This window comes from Miniopterus natalensis, chromosome 11 (genome assembly GCF_054644295.1).
Source record: "Miniopterus natalensis isolate mMinNat1 chromosome 11, mMinNat1.hap1, whole genome shotgun sequence".
Lineage (NCBI taxonomy): Eukaryota > Metazoa > Chordata > Mammalia > Chiroptera > Miniopteridae > Miniopterus > Miniopterus natalensis.
In genome coordinates this window covers 71,878,713-71,904,831 of record NC_142091.1, presented here as the reverse complement: position 1 = coordinate 71,904,831, position 26,119 = coordinate 71,878,713, and the positions used below count along the sequence as shown (strand labels likewise).

The window sequence follows — 26,119 nt, the reverse complement described above, 5'->3', positions numbered from 1 at the left end:
GTTACATTCTAGAAAAGAGGGGCAAAATAAGACAGCCAGCAAATAAGATTATTTGAAATAGCACAGGGGTGAGTTTGCCCCCAGGAACATTTAGCAATGTCCAGACATTTTTGGTTGTCCCAACTTGGAGGGTATGGGTTATACTACTGGCATCTAGTGAGTAAAGACCAAAGAGGCTGCTAAACACCCTACAATGCACAGGAAAGACAGCTCATCTCTTCTACTCCGCAATGAATTATCCAGCCCAAAATATCAATAGTACTGAGTTTTAGACACCCTGAGATATATGATAAATGTGGACAAAGAAGAATCTGATGGAACAAGGGTGGTCAGGGAAGGCATCTCTGAAGAGGAGAAAGTGGGGAGATCTAGAGGGAGAAGGGTCCAGGCGGAGGAAACAGATCTTCTCCTGTACTTGATTCACCCTCTTTAGGTGTTTGGACACCTTCAGTCAGATTCTCTGTCTCTTTAGGGCCATGGTTGCAAACTTGTAGATTAGTGGATGAGTTTCAGGGGACTCCAAGAATCCCTCCAGAAATTGTACGCAAAATTGTGGAAGACAAATATGCATTTATCTGGGGAAAGCCTCCAACAGATTCTCAGAAGGGTTGGGGGACACAATAAAAATCTAAAATCTCTTCAAGTTGACTAGGCATTTCTTTGACCGGTTTCATATTGTGTTGGTTTTTAAGTTTATAACATCTTCCTCCAAAATGCCCAAAATAGGAAGTAGAAAACTGTTCAATCAATTTATAAATATGGAGGAAAGTATCATTAAAAATAAAAACAGCTTAAAGAGTTAAAAGGGGGGTATAAATTGGGGAGGATTGCTATAAGCCTTGAATATTACTTATCAAGTTATATCAGTTTCATGAAAACAACAGATTACAGAAAGCACTGCGCTTTGCAACGTGCCTCTTCTGCTCTCATCTCTGCTACAAATTGACATCAAGGACAGTGTTGAGAACCTTGACCTTGTTCTCTAAAATCATGGATTATCAGGAACCTTGCTAGTTGAAATTATAATAGTGAGAATAGAACGACCTACTGTTGCCTGAAGGATCTCAGCCCTGCCTGTACCGTCGGCACAGAGCCAAGGCCTCTACTTCCAGCCCAGCAGCAGCGTTTCAGCTAAGGTTTCCAACAGAACATTCCACATTTACATTAACATAGTTTCCAAGGAAACCGGACCTCAAGTCCCTCCTCAGACTGGGCGGGATATAGAATCCCTTTCACAAAGCCGCGCTTTGCTTTGAGCCTATAAAAGAAAAGCTCATTTAAATTTGACCTTTGCTGGCCCAAACCCCCCTCTCCCACCGCAGAGTCCTCCGTCGAGTCGGGAACCTCTGAAAAGTCTTTCTCCGGGCGTTTTCGCCTCTGAAGGGTCCATCGCAAGACGAAAGTAGGGTGGGGGTGGATGTGACAAGTCAAGGGGGAGGCGCAGAAAAGAGCCAGGATGCGAGGAGAACTCAGCCCTAAAGGCCTTCCCTGTGTCCTCACTTCTCAGCGCCACCCCCTGAGCGCGTTATGATTTCCCCATTTAAGAGGAGACAGGAGCCTACGCAGCGCGCCTCGTGTCATTAGGTCAGAAGCTGTCGAGCAGGGACCCCAACTCTGCAATTTGGACTCCAAAGCCTGTGCCCCGGAATCGCGGCCTCTCCAAACGTGTTCGGCAGAAGGGACACCGCCACCCGCCGCACCTTCAACCCACAGACGGTGCTCACCGCCCAGCCGCCCCCAGGGGACGCCTAAAAGCCTTCGGGACCCGAGACTAAAGCCACCGTCTAGGGGAAGAGACCAAGCAGCCATTGAAATCACGACTTGTATATGGGCCAATCCCAAGATGGCTAAAAAGTGGAGGGGCGGGTATATGCAAAACACACCGAGCAGTGGGCACGTAAGGAAAGCAGTAGATAATTCTGTTTAAGGTCTTTTTCAATAGTCTGCTACTATTTGAAGTAAGAATAATAAAACTCACTTTAAAAAAGATTGCTTGTTGAGAAACAATCTAATCGTTAGGCCATAAAAGTCACCACAAATGTAAAAGGGACAGTAACGGTAAACCTGGCGGGGAGGCAGGTGCTACGGTATCGCTTCTCGGCCTTTTGGCTAAGATCAAGTGTAGTATCTGTTCTTATCAGTTTAATATCTGATACGTCCTCTATCCGAGGACAATATATTAAATGGATTTTTGGAAGTAGGAGATGGAATAGGAGCTTGCTCCGTCCACTCCGCGTATCGACCTGGTATTGCAGTACCTCCAGGAACGGTACACCCCCTCGGGGGCCCAAGATTGGTTAAAAATAAGAATTGTCCGACTTTTTTCTTTTTTTTCCGGGGATTTGTCTCAGAATAAACGTGGAGTAGATTCCTAAAGCATTATTAATACGTTTTTCTTATCTGCTATTGTAGTTAAAAAGATCGATATTCGGCTTTTGTTTTTTTTTCTATGTAAATCGCTTCAAGGCAAATTTCAGTTTTCTAGCACACCGAAGAGTGGTTGGTTGGTTCGGTTATGGTCTGGGCCCAACTCTCAGCCTTAAGAACCCAGACATACTGGCGTGTTCCCCAACCACACATACAAAAAGACGGAGTTTATTTAGGTATTAGGTTTAGTGCTCTCTGATAGGCTCAATATTAAGAGTACAACTGTGTGCAAAGACGTCAACACCAGGTCTGGACTGTGAAGTGTGCTCAAGGTGCCGTTTCCTTGATAATTAAAAAATAAGTGTAGCCCCGCGGGGCGTGGCTCAGCGGTAGAGCGTCGACCTAGGATCCGGGCGATCAGGGTTCGATTCCCGGTCAGGGCACATGCCGGGGTTGCGGGCTGCAGCCGATCAATGACTCTCCCATTGATGTTTCTATCTCTCTCTCTCCCTCTCCTTTCCTCTCTCTGACGGCAATAAAGATATATTTTAAAAAATTAGTAAGTGTGGAACATTATGCTCAGGATCCTTATTGGCAGCTCTGCAGCTGCGCTGATAATCAAGGCCGCTTTGGGGATGCTCTATTCTTACTGATATAATTTCAAAGAACAAAGTTTCTGATAGTCTATGATTTCCGAGAACAATGTTTTTCAGTAAGAAGACAAGCATTCAAAGAGAGCCGTTACATTTTACAGTTGCAGCTTATCCTTGAGAGGAATATTGTTTCTGTTATCCGCAGATTTTTACTCTGAGCTAGTTTTTACCATCACCAAACCTCAATGTGAGGAAATAAAAATGACGCCCTACCTCCACCTTTCCAAAACAGAGACCTGTTTTGAGATCGTCGGTTTCATTTTCCCCGTCTTTCTTCGTTTTGTGTCTTTTATAGTGGAGTTTGAAGCCATGGCCCACAGTAGTGGTTTGAATCGTGTCTGAAGTGGACTCTTGTACAGAAAAAAACATGCCAGGATGCTTCGGAGCAGGGAGACGGACTAGGGCTGGCTCGACCCGGCATCGCGGTCCAGTTAGGATGAGATCCACTCCAAGTGAAAACTGGTCAGCTTACTCTTCAGATCCCCACAGCTACCTCTACATTTTGTTTTTGTGCCGCTAAACCAAAGAGCAGGCCGGTGACTTATACTCTTCCGGCCTTTACGCTCCCAGAACCCGCGTTGGTCCGGGTCCCGCTGGGCGCGCTCCGGTGACGTAAAGGCTGCGCCGGAAGTGCGGCTGTCGGCTGCCAGGCTCCGGGATGGCCGCAGCAGGGGCTCGCTGGAACCATGTGTGGGTCGGCTCCGAGACTGGGATCCTGAAAGGTGCGTGGCAGGACGGGGCGTCGGGAAGCGGGGAGGTCGCCAGCTCGCAACCTCGGTGCGACTGATGCCCGCGTCCCGCAGGAGTGAACCTTCAGCGGAAACAGGCGGCGAACTTCACGGCGGCGGGACAGCCGCGGCGCGAGGAGGCGGTGAGCGCCCTGTGCTGGGGCGCGGGCGGTGAGACACAGGTGAGCGGTCGCCGGCCGGGCTGGAGCTGGGGGCCCGGTAGCCTCGCTCTCCTCGCCATCCTACCCTCCTCTGCCCGCAGATCCTGGTGGGCTGTGCCGACAGGACAGTGAGGTACTTCAGCACCGAGGAGGGCAGATTCCAGGGCCAGAGCCACTGCCCCGGCGGGGAGGGCGTGTTCCGAGGTCTCGCCCAGGTCGACGGGTAAGACTGAGCCCCTCGCTGAACGTTTAGGGAGAGCGTTGAGGCTCCCGCAGGACGGCTGAATAATGGCGATCGACCCGTACGTGACTCGGGCCTGGGCTGGGTGACAGGGACCTGTATCCTGTCTTCTTTTGTTCATTCCTATAAGCATTTATTGAATAGTGAGTTGCAGGCATTGAGCGAAATGCAAGGGGATGCAGGTGAACCAGACACACACAGTATCTACTTTCATAGCGGCTGCATACTCGAGGAATTTTCTCCCGGCTCTATAACCTTTTGAGACCCTGTGCAAGTCATTTAATAGTTAAGAGGATGTTTTTAAATGGAGACTGACAACTAACAACAAGATGATGAAGCTCCCAGAGTAAAGGATAGGAGGAAAGTGCTGGTGGTTAGATTACTGGCCTAAGATGAAGAGAGGAGGTTGTGCCCAGGCTGTGTAGGCTTGGTGGTGATAATTCTGACAGATGAGGTCTAGGAAGCTCTGTGAGGCGTGAGACATTTAAAGTAGGCCTTGAAGAATTGGTAGAATTTTGACAGGTAGGGAAAGGGGTAAGGGCACTCTAGAAAGAGGCTACTTCCTGGGCAGAGGCCAAGGATTGGTCTTACACTACCAGGTACCTTTCAGGGAAGATAAATAGCATTTGGGGGTTGATGCTGAGGAAGCATTTTAATATAAGATGGGCAGAGTAGGTTGGTATTAATTGTAAAGGACTTTAAGTGCCAGGCTGAGAGATTTTGTTTTGTAGGTGGTGGGAGTCACTGGTTTTGAGTAGGCAGTGCTGTGGTCAGAGCTGTGGAGGATGAATTGGAGAGAGAGGAGTTGGGAGACTATTGCCACAGCCAAGGCAAGCGATAGAGACCCCGAACCACGATGGGAAGGGTGGGCAAATGTGAGAAACAGCATAGGCTCAGGCTGTACAGCTCCTAGGGAGACTTGCTCGGGCTTCTTGGGAGGAGTACACTGAAGGAGAGATGGACATTTAGCACCTGGAACCTAGAACAGGGAACTCCAGAGAAGCTGGTGTTTTGCTTTGGCCAAACCCTAAATCCAGACCAGTCCTATTTCAGAGTTACTGATCCTGACCCCTGGTGACCAACTCAAGATTCAGAAAGACCGGCAGGGCCAGCTGCCCCAGATGTGGCTATGGAATACAATGGCACTCTGCTTTGGAGTATCACAGCGATTTCTGGTTCTGATATTTGCTGAGTGGGCAAATCTTTTAATTGACCAGAGCTTCAGTCTCTTCCACTTATAACACTGGCAAACCCTCACTCTGTTGAGGAAATTAAATAATAGACACTGAAGCTGGAAACTGTCAAGCCCTGTCCAGGCCCAAGTTACCTGGAGGCTTTCTTAGGAAGAGGGCTGGTAGGAGTCTAGTTAATGTGGGAGTGGGTTGACTGTGGCTTAGAGAATACTTTCACACTTTTTTAAAAAACCTAACTCTATCCTTCCCCTGCCTGCAGCACCCTCATCACATGTGTGGATTCTGGGATTCTCCGAGTCTGGCGTGACAATGACAAGGAGACATCCTCTGACCCAGTGAGGCTCCCCTGCCCTGATCCTGATGGTTGGGGAAGGCGGGAGCCAGGGTAGGAGTTGAACGAGAGCTTTGGGGGAGGAGGGTTAGGAACTCTGGAACCTGACTCTCATTTCCCCTCTCATTCTCATTCTTTTTAGCTCCTGGAACTGAGGGTGGGTCCTGGGGTGTGTAGGATGCGCCAAGACCCAGTGCACCCCCATGTAGTTGCCACAGGTGGGAAGGAGAATGCTTTGAAGGTGTGGGACCTGCAGGGCTCTGAGGAGCCTGTGTTCAGAGCCAAGAACGTGAGTCACAGGGGTAGGGAGGGTCTGGGTCTGAGGTCCCCGGAGGCTGGGGGCCACTGACCATGAGTTAGAGACCAGGTGGGCTTTAGGGGATGATGACAGAGGGCTGAAGGAAAGAGCACACTGAGCTCCCCACAACCTTGTCTCCCATTTACCTGCCCTACCAGGTACGGAATGACTGGCTGGACCTGCGAGTTCCCATCTGGGACCAGGACATACAGTTCCTCCCTGAGTCACAGAAACTTGTCACCTGTACAGGGTACCACCAGGTAAAGCACCACCCACCCCTACCTCCTATGGGCTTAAGTAGCCTCCTAGAGAAACAACCTCCTTGCATAGGCTCTGCCCCCATCCTTTGTCACCGCCACTCCTCTCACCAACCTTCTTCCATCCCTGAGCTCTCAGAGGAGGGAGCACTCCCTTTTCCATTGCAGCCTCATAACCCTCTCTTACTGTATTCTAGGATGGAGTTTCCTGAACTATGACTCTTCTTTTTCCTCCTATCTAGAAGAGGGAAGAGGAGGAGAGAGTATTTCTTTCACAGTAGATTTAGAGGGTGCAGGTGTCCTAAGAGAACATTGGGCTGCAGGCCAAAAGAACTGGGTTTTCTGGTCCTGATGCAGCCCTCTGATTTGCTGCAGGACCCAGGCTTTACTCTTTCCTCTCTGGCCTCAGCTCCTCATCTCCTCAGCTCTATAAGAAGGGCCCACCTGGGATCTTTATAGCCCTGACCCAGGCAGAACTGGGTTACTGTATTTGCTGTTTCCTTTGCTCCTGCATATTGAAGTCTGATCTTGGGGATATGCTTCTGCTTAAAACACACATGGGGGCTTCCTCTCCTCTCCCTTGCTCAGGCTAAACCTCTGCTTAAAATTCAGCATCCTCTGACAATTTAACTGACTTGCTTTTCCATCGCAAGATGAGAGTATGGAGGGATGTAATGGTTTCACATGCAGACCATGGGAATGCTGCCACTTCCCAACCTGGGGGACTGCTCCCTTCAGCCATGCCCATTTATGCTGCTAAGCAGCTCTCCCCCAACCCCCAATACTGAGAGAAGACGGGTACATTTCAAATAAGAAAGTTTCTCTAAGAGTAGGTCATAAACAGGAAAGAAGTGTATGAAGGAGGGAGTGAAGATGTGGGGAAGCCATGGGGTGTATGTGGGGCAAGGATATCCTTGTGATACTTAAGTTTTCCTCCAGGTCCGTGTCTATGATCCAGCCTCCCCCCAGCGCCGGCCAGTACTAGAGACCACCTATGGAGAGTACCCACTGACAGCTATGACTCTCACTCCGGGGGGCAAGTGAGTGTTTAGAGGGCAAAGAGTGGGGTCAGGAAGGACTCCAGGAAGCTCCTGCTGACCTCACATGCCTCTGGTCTCCTCCTCAGTTCGGTGATTGTGGGGAACACTCATGGGCAGCTGGCAGAAATTGACCTTCGGCAAGGTAGTGGACTGGGGAGCCCTGGGGGAAGAGAAGGGCAGGATTCCTTCTGAGGCAGCACAGTGGAGCTGTTGAAGCCTCTTTTAGTTGTCAGTTTGGGTTCATATTCTGGTTTCAAAAGCTATATGGCCTTGGACAAATTACGTCAACTCCCTGTGCCTTAGGTCCTTCACCCGTAAAATGGAGATATAATGGTAACCCCTATCTGAGGATTAAATATTGAAATGAAAAGTGATTTGAACAGTAAACACTCAGTACTGGCTGTTGGCAATGCCTCCTCCTTTCCCTAGGGCGTCTACTGGGCTGTCTGAAGGGGCTGGCCGGCAGTGTCCGAGGGTTGCAGTGCCACCCTTCAAAGCCTCTACTAGCTTCCTGTGGCTTGGACAGAATCTTGAGGGTACATAGGATCCGGAATCCACGGGGCCTGGAGCATAAGGTGAGAGCCTGTTGTCTCCTGTGCCCCCCGTTCATGTTTCTGTATATTTCACTGTGTTTGGCTCCTTAAGACCCCTCATCTCTTGCAGGTTTATCTCAAGTCTCAACTGAACTGCCTTCTTCTGTCAGGCAGGGATAACTGGGAGGTAAGCAGTTGGGTCTGGGAAGGTGGGAACCAAGGGCATAGATATGAGAATTTATTTCCATGTGGGGAGAAAAAGGAAGCAACTGGAACACAGACTTGGCGCTGTCCATCTCCCCGCCACATTACTTAATTTTTGTGAGGAGTGTTAATAGTTATAGTCCTGACAGAGTTACTGCCAAGAGTGACATAGGACCATGTATGGGAATTGTTTACCGGAGCAGGATGTAAAAGAAAAGTGGTGGTACCTGGAAAGATTATTTCCCAGTGAGCAACTCCTCTGTGGGTCTGTTACTGTGCTCCTGGCTCCTAAGCTTTTCTCCACTCACCAGGATGAGCCGCAAGAGCCTCAAGTGCCCAATAAGTCGTCCCCAGAAGACACAGAGGTAGATGAACTTTGGGCCTCTTTGGAGGCAGCTGCCAAGCGGAAGCTCCCGGATTTGGAGCAGACCCCAGGGGCTTTCCAAACCAGACGGAGAAAGAAGAAGCGGCCTGGCTCTACCAGCCCCTGAAGGGCCTGAGCTCACTTTGTAAATAAACAGCTGACACCCATCACGACCCTGAGCCTTTTGTGATGGGAGACACGAAAGGGGTGGCTGCTGTCTGAGCTGGGGCGGCGGGATATCTGACGTCACAAAAGCCTGGTGGGAGCCCGGTGGGCTGGAGTGGGTGGCACTGAGTGCCGGGCCACGCGGGCCATGGGCTGCTGCCAAGACAAGGACTTGAACACCACCAGTGTACAGGTCAAGGAGGCCGTGTCGGAGGAAGTCCAGGAAGGTGGGAACAGAAACACAGCCGGGGTGCCCAGGGAATGGGAGAGGGAAAGAGCCGATGAGGTTGGGGGGGAGGGGGGAGGGGGGAGCGGAGTTCAGCGGCCGCATCATCCTGGCAGACACCGAAGAGGTCGATGTGGACTCGCCAGACCGCCGGAATCGCAAGTCTACCGAAAGCCTCTTGATCACAGTGCTGTGGCGGCGGCTATCCTTGTTCAGCCGTCGGGGCTCGAGGTCAGCCAAGAGGCAATCTGTCCATAAACATGGGTGTACGTTCCAGGAGAACAGCCCGGATGAAATCATGGAGGAGCCAGAGAAGGGATGACCCCAGCCCTGCTCTCAGTCCTCCCCAGCCTCCAGAGAATAAAGTTTCTAACGTGTACTAGCCGGAGCGCTTGTACTTCTGCCCCTCGGCCCGCACCACCCGGGCCGCGGTCTCTTTAAGGCTCCTCCCCAGAGGCTGGCCCAGCCGGCTGGGCCCGGGCTCTAGCTCCTAGGGGGCGGGGTCACGGCAGCGTCCTAGCCAATGGAAGAGCGGAGTCGTTCCCGTATTTGGGTGAGGGGGCGTGTCCCTCGGGTTGCCGGGCTCCAAAAGGCGTGGCACCGCCCTTAGCCACCGGGGGTGGGGTTACGTGTGGGTGACGTGGCGGCTTCTAGTCTTTAGTCCGGTTTCGGAGGCTTCCGCGCCCGGGGAGTAGGCGGTGACGACCCAGAAGATTGTGGCGGTGGCGGCGGCGGCAGGCGGCGGAGAGGAGGTAGGACTTGCTCTGAGAGTGGTCTGGCCGCCGTGTCAGCTTGGGGCAGCGGCTTTCCGGGGGCGACGACGGGCGGGGGGGAAGGGAACCAGGGGCGAGCGAACAAGTCCTGCTGGCCCGGCTCGCGGTGAACGAATACCTCGGTGTCCAATCAGGAAAGCCTCTAGTGAGAAAGACGTCGGCATTAGCTAATCAGTAGTTGCAGTCCCATGGAAGGCGGGGCTTGAGAGGGGGTGGGACTTCCTGTTTCAAATAAACACCCAGAGGTATCCCCCCCCCCCCCTCCGCCCACCGAAGTGTGTCCCCCCTCGGAAGGTCCGTTACCATTTCTCCCTGAGGAGTGGAAGGAAGCCGTGGATCCAGGAGGGCCCAGTTGGGGCCTGGGGCAGTTGCACAGGCCAGGCTGGAGCTTCGGGGCCACGGGACCTGCCTTTGGCCCTGTCTCTGCTTCAGGGCCCCCGACCCGCGCGCTCTGGCTGCCCGAGCCAAGTTAGAAGAGTGAGGAGAGGAACGGCTTAGGCCGGAGAGGGAGTGGGGCCCTGCCCGCTGCTGGCCGGCCCCAGGATCTGCGGGTGGCTTTGGGGCCCAAGAATTCGCTGGTTGGGGGGAATCTGTGGGGAAGAGGCCTGGAGAATGACACTCTCCCCTCCACAACAGTCCGAGGTTATGCGTCTCAATGATCCCGCGGAAACGCTACGGGTCTAAGAACACGGATCAGGGTGTCTACCTGGGTCTCTCAAAGACACAGGTCCTGTCCCCTGCAACTGCTGGCAGCAGCAGCAGCGACATCGCCCCTCTGCCCCCCCCAGTGGCCCTGGTCCCTCCCCCTCCCGACACCATGTCCTGCCGGGATCGGACCCAGGAGTTCCTGTCTGCCTGCAAATCCCTGCAGAGCCGTCAGGTAAGGACCAGGAGTGGGAAAGGCAGGGGCGGGCGTTACTCAGATCTGGGAGAGGCTGTGTTCCAGCACTGTTGATTGAAGTAATTCTTGTGGGGAACCTGATCAGTTCTCGATCAGGCTTGGAGGGGGCGGTAGGATCTATTAAGAGATGAGCTAGCTACCTAGAAGCAAACTTTTTTTGGGCGAGGAGCCTGGAGGGTAGGGTTGCTGCTATTCCTGAAGGAATATGTCAGGGTAAGAGGTGACGGTGATATATTTGGTTTGGGTAAGGAACAGGTTCTGGAAAGAGACTTTAGCCCATAGACAACCACTTTAAATTTTAGTTCTGATATAGTTCTACCCAAGCTTGCTCTGTGACCACAGGGAAGTTAGCTGGGCCTCAGTTTTTATAACTTTGTAAAATGAAGGAAGTTTTCTAGATAATTAATTTTTATCAAAATCAATTTGGAATACTTTTTTAAAAACTGCATTCCCTTGTCTTGACCCAGACTTGAACCTTAGTGAGGCCTGAGTGACTGTAATTTCAAATATTTCTACTGCTCAGCACTTGTTAACAACTGCTCTTCTATACGATCTCCAAGAGCTTTCCAGTTATCCTCTTTGATTCCCTGATTGGAAAAATAGAATACAAGCTATTTATTTAGCCTTTTACAGTATACCAGCTATTTGGCTGAAATACTTTATAACCTTTATGTCATCTAATCTTAGCAACAACAATAAGGAGGTGTGTGGATTGTCTTCATTTTATAGAAGAGTAAATAGAGATTCAGAATGGTTTAAATAACTTGCCCTATACACCCCAGCTACTAAGTGATGGAATCAAGATTTGAACCCAGGTCTACTTGTCTTCAAACCTGTGTTCTAAACTGCTACTACTACTACGGCTGCTACTACTAGTAAAATTAGAGCCTCTGATGGGGAACACCATCAGTACTAAAAAGAGAGTTTAGTGGGCACTTGAGAACAGTGAAAGCTGGTAATGAGGGGGGAACTAGAGTTTCACCTCTTTCAACATTGCTTTTCAGAATGGAATACAGGCAAATAAACCTGCTCTTCGTGCTGTTCGGCAGCGCAGTGAATTCACCCTCATGGCCAAGTGAGTTGAGAGAAGTTATGTGGTGGGCTGATACAGTGTCTGAGGAGAAGTAGGCTTGCCTTTGGTGGCCTTGGCTGTGATGGCTGGAATGGATTTTGCTGGAGCTAATGTGGGAATAGGCTGTCTCCTGCTCTTTCCCACAGTGTTCTCACTAATGCTTGCTTGCAGGCACATTGGGAAGGACCTCAGCAACACATTTGCCAAGCTGGAGAAGCTGACAATCTGTGAGTGTTCTTGGGGTGTTTCAGAAATGGGTCCGTGAACCAAAGAGGGTGGAGGAACTGTTCTCCCTGAGCCTTGTCTTTGATGTAACCCGTCATGGCTTCTTGTTTATCTCTGCAGTGGCAAAGCGCAAGTCCCTCTTTGACGACAAAGCAGTGGAAATTGAGGAGCTAACTTATATCATCAAACAGGTGAGCTACTAGCTATCAAGAGAGCCCAGATTTCCAGTCAGATCACTTTCATCATTTCCCATTCCCATGGAGGCCCAGAGCAAGTTTCTGGAGTCAGCCCCAAATATCTTGCTCATCTATTGAGACATTAGATATTGATTGATCAGCTGTGTACAAAGCACTGTGCCGAGCACTTGTCTCACAAACATGAGGCAAGATTTTGCCTTCAAGAGTTCATTGTCTAGAAGAGGTATCCAGCCCCGTAACATGAGTAGGAGGTGAATGTACAGAAAAGATACTACAAAAAGATGAATGAGCCCTGGCTGGTTTGGCTCAGTGGTTAGAGCATTGGCCAGTGGACTGAAGGGTCTCAGGTTCAATTCTAGTCAGGGACACCTACCTCTGTTGCAGGCTTGATGCCTGTCCCCGGTCGGGGTGCATGCAGGAGGCAACCATCGATGTGTCTTTCACATCAGTGTTTCTCCTCTCCCACTCTCTCTCTAAAAAATCAATGAAAAAAATATCCTTGAGTGGGATTAACAACAAAAAGCCTGGCCGGTATGGCTCAGTGGTTGAGCTCGACCCATGAGCCTGGAGGTCATGGTTCAATTCTAGTCAGGGCATGTGCACGGGTTGTGGGCTCAATCCCCACTGGGGGACATGCAGGGGCAGCCAATCGATGTTTCTGTCTCATCATTGATGTTTCTAGCTCTCCCTCTCCCTTCCTCTCTCTGAAATCAATCAATCAATCAAAAAATTTTTTAAAAAAAGATGAATGAGATAGTCCAGAACACTGGGAAAGATTTTTTAGAGGAGGTCAAATCTGAGCTGGTTTCAAGGCTTGTAGAGAGCCCTTGAGGAACAGGAACATTCCAGACAGAGAAAACAGTCCGTGCAGAGGTATGACTTCTAAAAGGGAAAGCTCAAGTCTTTGCTTAGATGTCAGCTGCTCATGGAGACCTAACCTGACTGTACTGTTTAATAAATCCAGACACCAAAACTGACCTCCCTTAACTTGCTCTGTTGTTTGTGGTTTTAAAAAATTTTTTTATTGCCCAGCTGGTGTTGCTCAGTGGTTGAGCATCGACCCAGGAACCAAGAGGTCAACCGGTTTGATTCCTGGCCAGGGCACATGCCCAGGTTTCAGGCTCATCCCCGGGGGGGGGGGGGGGGGGGGGGGGGGGGCGTGCAAGAGGCGGCCGATTGATAACATTTCTCTCTTGTCAACATTTCTATCTCTCTACCCTTCTCCAAAAAATTAATAAAAACATTTATAAAAAAATTTTTTTTTAAATTTGATTGATTTTAGAGGGGAAGGAGGAGGGAGGAGAGAGAGAGAAACAGCGCATTGTCCCCCTTACTTGTGCATCATTGGTTCAATCTTGTGTGTGCTCTGACCGGGGATCAAGCCCACACCTTGGAGTATCAGGATGGTGCACTAAGCAACTGAGCTACCCGTAGGCCAGGGCTGTTTATTTTTATCTCACTTGATACATTCTAACGTTTTGTATAATTAACTTATTGTGTTTATTGTTTGCCTCTGTTCCCTCCCACCTTCCTCATTCCCCCTCAAAAATGAAAAGAAAAGTAAGTTCCCCAAGAGCAGAGAATTTTTCTTTCTTTCTGCTTGTTCACAGATGTATCCCAAATGCCTGTAACAGTGTCTGGTATTTGGTAGGTACTCGATACTTGTTGACTGAACGAGTAATTGACAGGAGATGAGGCTTTAAAGGTAGATTGGTGGCTGGTTGTAAAGATCATTGTGGCCCTTGCTGGTTTAGCTCAGTGGTTGAATCTTCGGCCCTTGGACTGAAGGGTCCCAGGTTCAATTCTCACCAAGGGCACATCAGCTGCAGGCTTGGTCCCCTGCCCCAGTTGGGGCGCCTGCAGGAGGCAACCAATCGATGTGTGTCTCTTACATCTATGTTTCTCTCTCTCCCCCTCCCCTTTCCACTCTTTCTGAAAAGCAATGGAAAAAATATCCTTGGGTGAGGATTTAGAACAAAAAGTTCCTTTACCTTATACCCAAAGCTCTGGGAGAGGAGATATTATGGGGAAAAAACCTGCTATGTAGTTTTGGACACATAACTGTAAGGAGGGCCGCATCGACTTTCCAAAAGGACAGACCAGTTTTTAGTGGAAATCGTCCAGGAGTCTCAAGAGAATGGTTGGGGCTGGGATACTATTAGGGGGCATACTAACTGGGGAGACTATAGGAGTGATAGAATCTAGTTGTCTAATCTAGTTTTTCGCAAAGCCTTTTTTTTTTTTTTTTTTTTAATGTATATATCTTTATTGATTTCAGAGAGAGGAAGTGAGAGGGAGAGGTAGAAACATCAATGATGAGTCATTGATTGGCTGCCTCCTGCACTCCCCCCACTGGGGATCGAGCCCGAAACCCAGGCATGTGCCCTTCGATCTCCTTGATCCTAGGTTGATGCTCAACCGCTGAGCCGGGCTACCTATTTATTAAACTCACTATTCTAGGCCTCTTTCCCTTCCCCCTTTTCCTCTTCCTCTGATTCCTCCCTGGCTGGCTGCCCTAAGCCACTCTTTTTCTCTGCTGTTCTCTGGCAGCCTCCTTCAGCTCCTTTGTCTAGTGTGGCCCTTGGCAGGCTGGGTTGGGGAGTGGATGAGGCATTGGTCTAGTGTAGAAAGCCTGGCTATGCTACTCATTGTGTGTGACCTTGAACAAGTCAGAACTTTCATTCTTTCAGTAATAGTGTGTGTTTTTAATTTTAGAGGAAGGGAGAAACATCGATTTGTTGTTCCGCTTATTTTTGCATTCATTGGTTGATGCTTGTATGTGCCCTGACTGGGGATCAAACCCACAACCTTGGCATATCAGGATGATGCTCTAACCAACTGAGCTACCCGGCCAGGGCATGGTGATTATTTTCAAAAGGAATTCATTGGTGCTTCTGGAAAACCATGTTGCCTGCACCAGGTGCTTTGTTGGTCAACATGTTCTGGGTTCAAGATTTCGGCCTTTTAAGTTGTCCTGTGACCATGAACTTAGCCTCCTGGTGTGGAGTAGGGCAGTAGGGTGGAGGAGGTAAACAAGTCATTTATTTACAAATGGATGAGGCCATGTCTCATCTCTTTGTTTCTCCTCTGCAGGGACAGAACCTGAGCAAACTGTAGAGCTCGGAAAATCCCAGCAGGCCCTTTTGGTCTGAGTAGTAACCGCTAGTAACTCCCACTCTGCCCTCCCTGCCAGAGATGTGCATGTGGGAGAGATGCTGGCTGAGGACTCCTTGGCTGATACTGTTTTTCTGTTGGCTCTTTCACCAGGACATTAATAGCCTCAACAAACAAATTGCCCAGCTTCAAGATTTTGTGAAGGCCAAGGGCAGCCAGAGTGGCCGGCACCTGCAAACCCATTCCAACACCATTGTGGTCTCCCTGCAGGTGGGACCTGGGTGTGGGAGACGGGGAGATAAAAGGGAATAAGGTATTGTCTTCCTTTGCTGACCCTCTCTCTTTTTCTTCTAGTCAAAGCTGGCCTCCATGTCCAATGACTTCAAGTCAGTTTTAGAAGTGAGGACAGAGGTGAGTAGAATCTGTGTAGGAGGGATAGGAATCTGGGGGTGAGGGTCCAAGAGAGTAATGGAAAAGAGACTGGTAGAAGGGTAAGGGGAGGGCATAGGGTCATGGGCTGACAGGAGGGATCTTTTTAACATGCCTGCTTTTCAGAGGCCTCAGGACCTTTGCATTTCTTCCCCAACCCCAGAACCTGAAGCAGCAAAGGAGCCGGCGGGAGCAGTTCTCCCGAGCACCCGTGTCGGCCCTGCCCCTTGCCCCCAACCACCTGGGTAAGTCACAGGCCACATAGGAGTCCTGAGGGGTAAGGCTTAGTTACTCTGGATGTGATGGCATATTTTAAGGGCAGGGGTTCGGTCGGAGAATGAAGGGGCAAGGAAGCTGCTAGGCTTTATCTCTCAAAGGTCAGCCTGGTTGCTGGCATTCAGGATCCACCGTTAGTCTCCCACATTCTCACTGCTGGGGATGAATTCAGTCATGTTCAGAAGAATAACAGTTACTAATATTTTTTGTGCACTCACTTTATTCACATTCTCTTATATAATTTTCACAACCACCTGTTGAGAAAACTATTATTATCCCCTGTTTTACAGGTGAGGAATCTGAGGCTCAAAAGGGGTTAAATGACTTGCCCAGGGTCACAAGGCTAGTAAGTGGGATTCAAATCCAAAGCCTGTGGGTTTTGAAGCTACTTTTAACCAATAAAAAAGTGCCATGTCTTCTTTCTTTCTCCAGGGGGTGGTGCTGTAGTTTTGGGGGCAGAGTCCCGTGCCTCTGGGGATGTAGCTATCGACATGATGGACTCTCGGACCAGCCAGCAGCTACAGCTCATTGACGAGCAGGTACCCAGGTTCTAAGCTGCCCCTCTGTTCTCTGTGGGCCACAACCAAGTGTTTGGAATGTGCCATGGGTGAAATGGCAAGCTAGGAGGATCCTAAAGAGGCAGACCATACCCTAAAACAGCTCCCAGTGCTCATATGCACTCTCTCTCCTCTGAAGGATTCCTACATCCAGAGCCGGGCAGACACCATGCAGAACATCGAGTCCACAATTGTTGAACTGGGCTCCATCTTCCAGCAGTTGGCACACATGGTTAAGGAACAGGAAGAAACCATTCAGAGGTGAGACTCTTTCTCACTTCAGAGGAGCTTTCTCTTCCTTGTAGGTGGTTGGCATTCTAAAGGTCCCCAGGAACAGCCCTTTGGAAGAGTACAGTGAATCCTGCCCACCCACAGGGCCCAGTTCACCTGCCTTCATGAATTCAACATGTGTTTATTGAGCACCTGTTCCATGTCAGGCACTGTTCTAGGTCCTGGGTAGAAGAAATGAGTAGAACAGCAAAGTCTCTATGTCACAGAGCTTAAGGTCTGTAATACATATATGGAATTCATATGCATATTCTGTTAAAAAGAATTGACAAATTTTTAGGCAGTGAAAGGACTATATAGAGAGTTACAGTAGAATGATGTGTTAAGAAAGTGACTGACTTAAAAAAAGAAAGTGACTGACTAGCCTGGCCAGTGTGGCTCAGCAGTTGAGCACTGACCTATGATCCAGGAGATGGTGGTTCGATTCCCGGTCAGGGCACATGCCCGGATTGTGGGCTCGATCCCCAGTAGGGGGTGTGTAGGAGGCAGCCGATCAATGACTCTCTCATCACTGATGTTTCTCTCTCTTTCTCTCCCTCTACTTTCCTCTCTCTGACGTCAATAAAAGACATATTTTAAAAAAACAAAGAAAGTGACTTACTATAGGTGAGGAAGACCATGATGTTGATTGAAGCAGAGACGTGAATGACAAGAGGGATCCAACCATACAAAAAAGAGAGAGTATTCTAGGCAGTGTGGACAGCTAGTGCAAAGGCTCTGAGATGGGACATTTTTGATGTATTCAAGAATCAAGAAGACCAGTATGGCTAGGAAGTAGTGAGCAGAGACAGAGAGGTACAGAATGAGGCCAAGGGAGGTAGGCACAGCCCACCCATAGGAAGGCCTCTCTGCTCCTCTGGTGCCACCTGCTGCTGTAAGAGGCGTTTTATCAGCTCCGCTCCTCTCCTCTTTGGCACTTAGCATTCATTCATTGTGTTATGGCAGCAATTTTCAACCCATGTGCTGCAAGAATTTTTAAAACATGCAATACCTGACTAGTCAGGGACACTGACCTCTTTTCCCTTAGATTGCCAAATAAAAAAATAACAGCCAACACAACATAGCCATTCACTGTAAATGAATCAAAATTATACCTATTTTTTTATCGGATTGGCAAAAAATAGATTTTTTTGTTGTGCCACAGAATTTTAGTATTGGTTTATGTGTGCTGCAAAATGAAAAAGGTTGAAAATGACTGGGTTATAGAGATACAGATACAGCCTTGGACAAAATAGATAAAGATCCCTGTCCTTGTAGAACTTATAGCCTAGTAGGGTAGATCGATTATTAAAAATACACGTAGTAAGTAAGTGGACCAGTATATATTTTTGCCCAGTGATAAATGCTACAAATAAAAGTAGAGGAGAAAAAAAGTAGAGTAAGATAGCCTGGCTGGTGTGGCTCAATTGGTTGAACATTTCCATGAACCAAGAGGTCATCAGTTTAGTTCCTAGTCAGGGCACATGCCCAGATTGCAGGCTCAGTCCCCAGTAGGGGGCATGCAGGAGGCAGCCCATCGATGTTTCTCTCTCCCTCTTCCTTTCTCTCTCCCTCTCAAAAAAAAAAGTAAGATAAACTAATCTGGAGTGCTAGTAAACTAATTTGGAGTGCTAGTTTTAAAGGGGCAAGTTGCAATTTTTTTTTTTTTGAGAGGGAGAGAAAGATATCTATTTGTTCTACGTATTTGTTCATTCACTGGTTGATTTTTTTTAATCCTCACCTGAGGATATTTTTTTCCATTGCTTTTCAGAGAATGAGGGAGAGAAAAAGGAGAGAAGAAAGAAACATCAGTGTGAGAGAGACACAGTGATTGGTTGCCTCCCGCACACAGCCCAACGGAGGCTGAGGGATCATGCCTGTAGCCAAGGTACATGCCCTTGGCCGGAATCGAACCTGGGACCCTTCAATCCCAAGGCCGACGCTCTAACCACTGAGCCAAACCAGTTACAGCCATTGGTTGACTCTTGTATGTACCCTGACCAGGGATCAAACTTGCAACCTTGGTGTATCAGTACAACGCCTAACCAACAGAGCTACCGGGATCAGGCATGAGTTGTAATTTTAAATAGAATGATTAAGGGTGACCCCATTAAGAAGGTGTCATTTAGCCCCACCAGCATGGCTCAGAGGTTGAGCATTGACCTATGATCCAGGAGATCACAGTTCGATTCCTGGTCAGGGCACCTGCCGGGGTTGCAAGCTTGATCCCCAGTGGGAGATGTGCAGGAGGCAGCAGATCAGTGACTCGTCATTGATGTTTCTATTCTCTCTCCCTTCCTCTCTCTGAGATCAAAGACATATTTTTAAAAATAAATAAAAAGGTGACATTTAATCAAGATTGGGAGAATGTAAGGGAGTTTGCCATGAAGATAACTGGGGAAGTATACCAGGCCGAGGGAAGAACCGATGTGAAGGCGTTTTCACAGAAGTATATGTGATGAGTTAAAGGACAGCAAAGAGGCCACTGCAGCTGGGGATAAGTGAGGAGGAGAGTAACACAGGTAAGATCAGAGGGGAAATGAGGAGCCACATCATGTGGGGCCTTTTAAAGCCATGTGAGGCTTTGGCTTTTACTCTGAATGACATGAGTTGTTGCAGGGTTTGGACTAAAGGTTACATTATCTGATTTCTATTTTAAAAGGATCATTCAGTTGCTGTAGTCAGAACAGATCGTAGAGGCCTAGGATAGAAGCAGGGAGATAGGTGACGAGGTTTTTGCAGTAATCTAGCAAGAGGTGACCAAGGTGGTGACTAATAAATAGTTGGATTATACACATACATATATATGTATACATAGATACATACACATATACATATATATTTTTTTAGGGGGGGGGAGAGAAACATCGATGTGAGAGAGACACATCAATTGGTTGCCTCCTACTCAAACCCCTGGGGAGCAAACCTACAACCTAGGTATGTGCCCTTGACCAGGAATCGAACCCAAGACCATTTGGTGTGTGGGCCGTTGCTGTAATGGCTGAGGCACACCGGCCAGGGCTGAATGTGTTTTGAAGACAGGACCAACAGGATCAATTACTTGATGAACTAAATGTAGGGTATGAGAGAAAAAAGTTTATCATGATAACTCCAGGCTTTGGATACAAGCAACTAAAGAGATTCATGGCCTTCCCTAGAAATAGGGCTGGTTACTCGAAGTTTTAGGAGGAAAATAAATTGCTCACTGTTGGACACTTCCAACAAGAAGCGGGTAGTTAGATATCTAAGTGGAGAGAGTGAGCAGGCGGGTGGCTATATGCAGTTTTTTGGGTTTTTTGGTTTTTTAAAAATATATCTTTATTGATTTCAGAAAGAGGAAGGGAAAGGGAGAGAGAGATAGAAACATCAATGATGAGAGAGTCATTGATTGGCTGCAGTCTGCAACCCGGGCACGTGCCCTGACTGGGAATTGAACCCCAATCTCCTGGATCCTAGTTCAACGCTCAACCGCTGAGCCACACCTGGCTGGGCTATGCAGTTTATGAGACAGGTCTTGGCCAAGAGTAGGCAGAATTGGACTGTGCGGCTGGGTAAGGAGTGTGTGTAAAGAGGAGAATCAAGCACTGAGTCCTCCTCTGAACTTCAGTCTTAGTCCCGGGGAAACTGAATAGGAGCACAGCTGGTAAGATAGGAGGAAAAAGTAAATGGATACGGTGTCCTAGGAGCCAGGAAAAGAAAATGAGATTAAAAAAGAGGGATCAGCTATGACAGATTTTGCTTTTAGGCCAACTGAGATGAGAGCTGCAAATTTAATTGGAGTGTTTAGTTCATTAACATTTAATGTAATTTTTATTAAGGTTGCATTTAGGCCTACCATTTTACTATTTGCTGTTTTTCCCTTTTGTTATTTGTTCCTATGTTCCTCCTTTAATGTCTTTTGAGCGATTGAATTTTTATTTAGAATTTCATTTAAATTTGTCTGTTGGTATTTTAGCTCTCTATGTCTTTGCTTTTTTGTTACAGGGGTTACATTATGTATCATTAACATACCCACAGTATCTAGCAGAGCACTTTTACCATGATCATGTGAAACTGGGTAACCACCTACATTTGTATAAAGCAGGTTTCCCTCCATGACCCATCAGCAGCCTCACTTATTTAATTGGGCAAGGTATAGAAAACAGGTTCCTGGCCTTGAACCTGAAGATTCTGATTCCATAGATGTGAGTGGAATGTCCTTGAGAAAAGTGCAAGTGAAGGACCCTAAGGTGTTACATTTGATTAAAGGCTGGATTGATTGGAATAGTGCCATCCCTTTCAGATAAATGGCTCAGAAGGAATTTTACAGTAGAATGAAGTCTATAAGGGAAATAACAAAGGAGAGAAAACTTGTGGGCAGCCACATGCACAAGAAATTAAAATTTTGAAAGGATGAATTTAAAAAATAGATACATTCTTCTGTTTGTTTTCTGGATGCCCGTGGATCTGCATTTGTGCACTGTCTTCAGAAACTACTGATTGATTCCAAAGTTCAGTATGTAGATTCCTTGGCTCCACCCTAGAATCTCTAGAGGTAAAACCTAAGAATTTGCATTTTTGAGATGCTCAACAGGTGATTCTTATTTTTTCTAAGGTATGCAAATTTCTGATCTAATGTTAGTCATCCCCCCACCCCACCCCAGTTGTAAATAAAAAATTTCAAGCTACAGAAAAGTTGGGAGGATAACAAGGAACCAACTATATTCCTTTCACCTGGATCTGCCAACTGTTAACATTTTATCACCTTTGATCCCTCTTGTTCTTGCTCTCTTTTGTTCTGAATCATTTGAAAGTAAGTGAAAACATGATGACATTTTATCCCCAAATACTAAAGCATCCATCCTCCAAGAAGAGGTGTTGCCCTGAACAGCCACGATACCGTTATCACACCTGAGCAAACTAACCATTTTCCAACTATCCAGTATTCAGTCCATACTCAGATTTCCCCAACTGTTCTAAAAATGCTTTTAGCTTTTCTTCTAAATTTTTAAGGCCCGGGCAACATTCACACATTGCATTTATGTCTCTTTAGTTTTCCTTCTGCTTTGTTTTTTGTGTCATTGACTTTTTTTTTTAAGAGGCCCGTGTCTCTTGTAGAAAGTCCTGCATATGTACTTGTCCAGTGTTTCCTCTTGATTAGATTTAGGTTAAATATTTTTGGCTGGCTATATATAGGCAATCATATCCATCAGCACTTGATGAGCTTATCCGCTTATTGGTTATGGCAGGTTTGGTCACTTGTTTAAGGTGATGACAGTCAGACTAAGTCATCCGTGGAGTGATACTTTGAGTCCATGCAAATGTCCAGTTTCTCAGCCCTATGATGTTTGTTCCTTGCGTGACTCATGTGAGATTGTGTACAGCAAATGGTAATTTTTTATTTCTCTTAGTTCTGTATTTATTAGCTGGCATTCTTCTGGAAAGAAGGAGCTGTCTCTTTATTTTTTTTAAAGTGATTTGAGAGAGAGAGAGGAATGGAAGAGGGGAGAGAAACATCGATTTGTTGTTCCATTTATTGTGTTTAATTTTTTAGAGAGAGGAGGGGAGAGAGAGTGAGAGAAACATTGATTAGCTGCCTCCCACGTGCTCCCTGACCAGGGCTTGAACCCGAAACCTAGTTATGTGCCCTGACCGGGAATGGAGCCCACCACCATTTGGTATACAGGATGACTCCCCAACCAACTGAGCCACACCGGCCAGGTCCGTTGTTCCACTTATTCATGCATCATTGGTTAATTCTTATATGTAACCTACCAGGGATGAAACCCACAACCTTGGTGTATCGGGACAACGCCCTAACCAACTGAGCTACGAGGCCAGGGCGAGGAGCTTTCTCTCTCTAAAATCACTATGGATAATAGTAATTTCTTTTTTATATTCAGTGTGTTATACTCCATTACCATCGATACTCTTTATTACTGAGTTTGGCCATACCAGCAGCATAAGGGCAGTTTTTGTACCCTCTTGAACATAACCCAGTTACCCTCAGTCAGTGTCAAGTTTTGAGGAAACAAACTTGAAAACTAAAATCCCACATCTCATCACGGTCCCATAACCCTTCCAGTTCTCGGCTCCCTGTCTTTCTCGGTTCAACCTCCTGTTTTTCGTTGTTCCCGACTTCACTCCCCTTCCAGTCCTCTGGGCTCCGTGCCTCCCTCAACAGTTTCGTCATTTATCCTTTGTTAGCGAGACTCAGGCTTCCTAGTGCTTGACTCCCTGCCCTACAGCTCTCTCTCTGTGACGTGCTTCTGTGCCCCTCACGTAGACTTTTCCCTTTTCCCTTTCTGCCAGCCCTCTCCTTCTCAAGCCATTGTTTTCTGCCCCTTTCATTTTCGTTTCCTAACTCCCCTACTCGCTCGTTCCTCTCAGTATCCCAGTGATTTGTAGTTTTTTCACCACCCGTGTTCCCTTCTATTACTTTCATGCATGAACTCTCACTTAAAATCTTTTATATGCTAGATTGCATTTATTATTTTTCCATTTTTGTTAAGCAAAGCCAGTGTGAGCTTTACTGGCTAGGAGGTGACAAATGCACCCACACTGAGAAATGTCATTACAGTCAAAAGCTAGGAAACCTGATACTTTAGCTTCTGCAACATAAATAGGGAATCAGGTACAGTCCAGGCTCCCGCACTTGGACAGAGATTGGCTCACAGTCCTCATGACGCAGGACCTCGGGCTTGCAGCCACTGCCTAGCCTTTCCTCTCACTTTCTAGCTGGATTGCCTGGCTCCACCAACTTTTCTATCCTCACAGCTTGGAAAAGTCTCTGCTCCCAGGGACTACCTTTGCAAAGACCCAGGTTTGTATTTGTTTTTTAGGACTGCAAATACAGGATTTCCTGACTGGAATGGTCTGTGAACTTTTCCCCCATTACAAATGCAATACATATTTATTAGACAAAATTCAATAAATACTGACTTAACTTTGGCTGGTGAACACACAATACAAGATACAGATGATGTATTATAGAATTGTACACCTGAAACTTACATAATTTTATTAACCAGTGTCACTCCAATAAATTCAAAAAAATTTTTTTTAAATTACTGATGAGGAAATATTATAACAGTTAATATTTGGGGGTTCTTAGTACAGGTTGAGCACTTTATGTTTGTTAACTCAGGTAAGACTGACAACCAGAGAGGTAGTTTTGTGTTATCCCTCATTTTTCCTTTTCAGTTGAAGAAAATGAGATTTGAGGTTAAATGACTGGCTTAGGGTCATCAGCTAATAAGTTGCAGAACTGATTTTTCTAACAAGAACCAAGACTTGTTTATATTACCCTTCTAGAGCTTTTTCTATACACAAATATATACACACAAGAATGGGATCATATTGTATATAAATACTTTGTTTGTTTGTTTCAAATTATAGGAGAAAGTTTATTTAGAAAGTTACAGAGGTAGTAGATGTGAGCCAGCTGAGCTGCGTAGGCTCAGGAAACAAGTTATAAGGCAGAAGGACCCTTGGAGCTTAGGAGAGAGAAAGGCAGAGGTAATGTGCCTGGGGGCGGGGAGAGGGGGGAAGGGAAAGACACACCTAAACACTTTTACTAGCACGACTGTGACGTTCTGCCCATGTCAGTAAATATGCTTCAGTTGCATTCTTTCTAATCCAGTGTCCTGTTTCCTCTCCTCCCTGCCTATCCCCAGGATCGATGAGAACGTGATGGGAGCCCAGCTGGATGTTGAGGCCGCCCATTCAGAGATCCTCAAGTACTTTCAGTCGGTTACCTCCAACCGGTGGCTCATGGTCAAAATCTTCCTCATCCTCATTGTCTTCTTCATCATCTTTGTGGTCTTCCTTGCCTGAACCCTCTCCACTCTGAGGCACTCCGTGGGGGTTTAGAACCTACCTGGGAGGGCAGGTGGCCAGTGCTGCCATTGAGCCTGTGCAGGGTGCTTGAGAGAAAGGCCCTGTTTTCCTGGAACTGCTAAGAATGGCCACTGCCCCTGATCCCCCACCCTTTGCCTCTGGCTGGCCACCCTGTCCTCCCCTCACCACCCTCAGGCCCATGAAACACACACGGTTCTGGATCTGGACACTGCTGTGAAGTGGCTGGAAAGGAGCAGCAGCCACCTGGGGGGTAGGTGGGGGAGGTTGTCTCCACTAGGAGATTTTTATAAACCCTTCCCAGCCTCTTCCCAAAGAAACTTCGGCAGCAAGGGGAGATGATGCCCTTCCTCACATCCTGAGAGGAGAGGAAGTGAAACTGCCCCAGGGACCAACTTTCCCATCTGGGTTAGAACTTGACCTCTTTATTCTTCCTCCTCACTATGTGAGGCAGGGGCCCTGAGCACCTCGGCGGCCTGTACAACCCCAATTTTGGCTGCTGGTGACTCAGTCTGCCAAATGCGCTGCAGCCTTTTTCTCCCAATTACAGCAAGACTGTCAGCCTCACTAGCCATGTTGTCATTTCTGGGTGGGAGCGTCGAAGGGCCTAGGCAACAAGTGGAGTGAGCCCATTGTCCAGTTCAAGAACTGAAAGGGTTGGGCCAATGGCTCTGAGGGGCCAGGCTTTGGGCTCTGTGCACAGTGGCCTCCTAGGCAGGACAACCAAGGGCAGCAGCACTTCATTAGCATGGCAACTTCCCTTCAAAGGGGCCAGCAGGACCTCAGAGTGCATCCCTGATTGGTGGCAACTTCCAGGACCATCTCCAGCAGTATTTGGACCTGTTTCATCTGCATCCTCTAACTGGTTGGTCCCAATTTTTCCTTGAGCTGGATGAAGCAGGAGCTCTGTCTGCTGCCAGGAGTCAAAAGTGAAGTGAAGAATTTGTCCCCAGCTCCAGCTGAGGGTCTTGGTCCCTCCAAGCCCCTTACCAACTAACTCCAAGCCAGTCACAGGAAAGTGAGAGACCTGCCTGGAATACCCACCCTCCAGGGAGGTGAATATTCTTTGTCACTCCCGACCGGGACCCACAACCACATCATTGTGAGGTCACTGAAGTCCTCCCATGTCAACAAAAAGGAAGCTCAAGCTATAGAAACAATCACCATGCGCTGGCTTGGCCCTAATACTCTGCAGGGCCTAGGAGAGCCCAGGTCTTTTCTAGCCCTGGCACTTCCATATTTCCTTTCCCCTGGGCCTCTGTTCAGCAAGTGGTCTTGCTGGAATCTTCACTACCCAGTTGACACACCATGTGGGCCTAGCACAGCACATCTGTGGTGGGTGGGTGTCTGAAGACAGGTGCTCACTAAAGCCTGACAAGTCAGTCGTTTGACTGCAAGGCTTCGTGGCGGGGATGCATAGACAAGAAATTTGCTTATTTCACAAATATTTGTTGAGTTCCTGCTATGTGCCAAGCATGGTACTGAGCCAGGTGCTAAAGAAACAAGCCATGAATTGGTTAAGGTCCCTGCTCTCTCTGAGAGCTTACGACTAGTTCTCTATTTCTTGGCAATTCATTTTATGGGGAAAAGCTAAACATAGATCCAAATCTGCAGCTGAGAGGGCTGAGCTGAAACAAAAACTGGCTGCTTCCCTCTAGGGGTCTGGAAGCGGTCGCTCCCGCTCCGACGCCTGGGTCTCCCATTCCTAGGG

The 26,119-nt window shown here is 47.8% G+C and overlaps 3 protein-coding genes and 1 non-coding gene across 6 annotated transcripts; all 4 read left to right on the top strand.

Annotated features, from left to right (window-relative positions):
* The first annotated feature begins 1,805 nt into the window (after positions 1-1,805).
* Positions 1,806-8,558, top strand: WDR74 (WD repeat domain 74). 3 transcript variants are annotated; one of them, XM_016216343.2, is made up of 12 exons: positions 1,806-3,482; positions 3,591-3,742; positions 3,824-3,930; positions 4,011-4,132; positions 5,603-5,678; positions 5,817-5,963; positions 6,131-6,232; positions 7,169-7,269; positions 7,356-7,411; positions 7,699-7,844; positions 7,933-7,989; positions 8,318-8,558. In XM_016216343.2, the coding sequence occupies exons 2-12, from the start codon at positions 3,679-3,681 to the stop codon at positions 8,495-8,497; spliced, it is 1,158 nt and encodes a 385-aa protein (XP_016071829.2). In that variant the 5' UTR covers positions 1,806-3,482; positions 3,591-3,678; the 3' UTR covers positions 8,498-8,558. The 3 variants fall into 3 exon arrangements, with proteins under 3 accessions (XP_016071829.2, XP_087678056.1, XP_087678057.1); XM_087821930.1 differs by having other exon boundaries at positions 4,011-4,042; positions 8,318-8,557; XM_087821931.1 differs by lacking the exons at positions 1,806-3,482; positions 3,591-3,742; positions 3,824-3,930; positions 4,011-4,132 and having other exon boundaries at positions 5,068-5,728; positions 8,318-8,556.
* LOC148092094 (U2 spliceosomal RNA) lies at positions 2,090-2,280 on the top strand. Its single transcript, XR_015715368.1, has one exon. It is a non-coding gene; the product is annotated as a U2 spliceosomal RNA (small nuclear RNA).
* Positions 8,559-8,683: 125 nt separating the features above from the next.
* TEX54 (testis expressed 54) lies at positions 8,684-9,083 on the top strand. The gene is made up of 2 exons (XM_087821932.1): positions 8,684-8,762; positions 8,878-9,083. The coding sequence occupies exons 1-2, from the start codon at positions 8,684-8,686 to the stop codon at positions 9,081-9,083; spliced, it is 285 nt and encodes a 94-aa protein (XP_087678058.1).
* Positions 9,084-9,847: 764 nt separating this feature from the next.
* STX5 (syntaxin 5) lies at positions 9,848-24,971 on the top strand. Its single transcript, XM_016216377.2, has 10 exons — positions 9,848-10,414; positions 11,440-11,510; positions 11,679-11,734; positions 11,853-11,923; positions 15,197-15,313; positions 15,398-15,454; positions 15,636-15,717; positions 16,181-16,287; positions 16,445-16,566; positions 24,228-24,971. The coding sequence occupies exons 1-10, from the start codon at positions 10,190-10,192 to the stop codon at positions 24,385-24,387; spliced, it is 1,068 nt and encodes a 355-aa protein (XP_016071863.1). The 5' UTR covers positions 9,848-10,189; the 3' UTR covers positions 24,388-24,971.
* Positions 24,972-26,119: the final 1,148 nt, after the last annotated feature.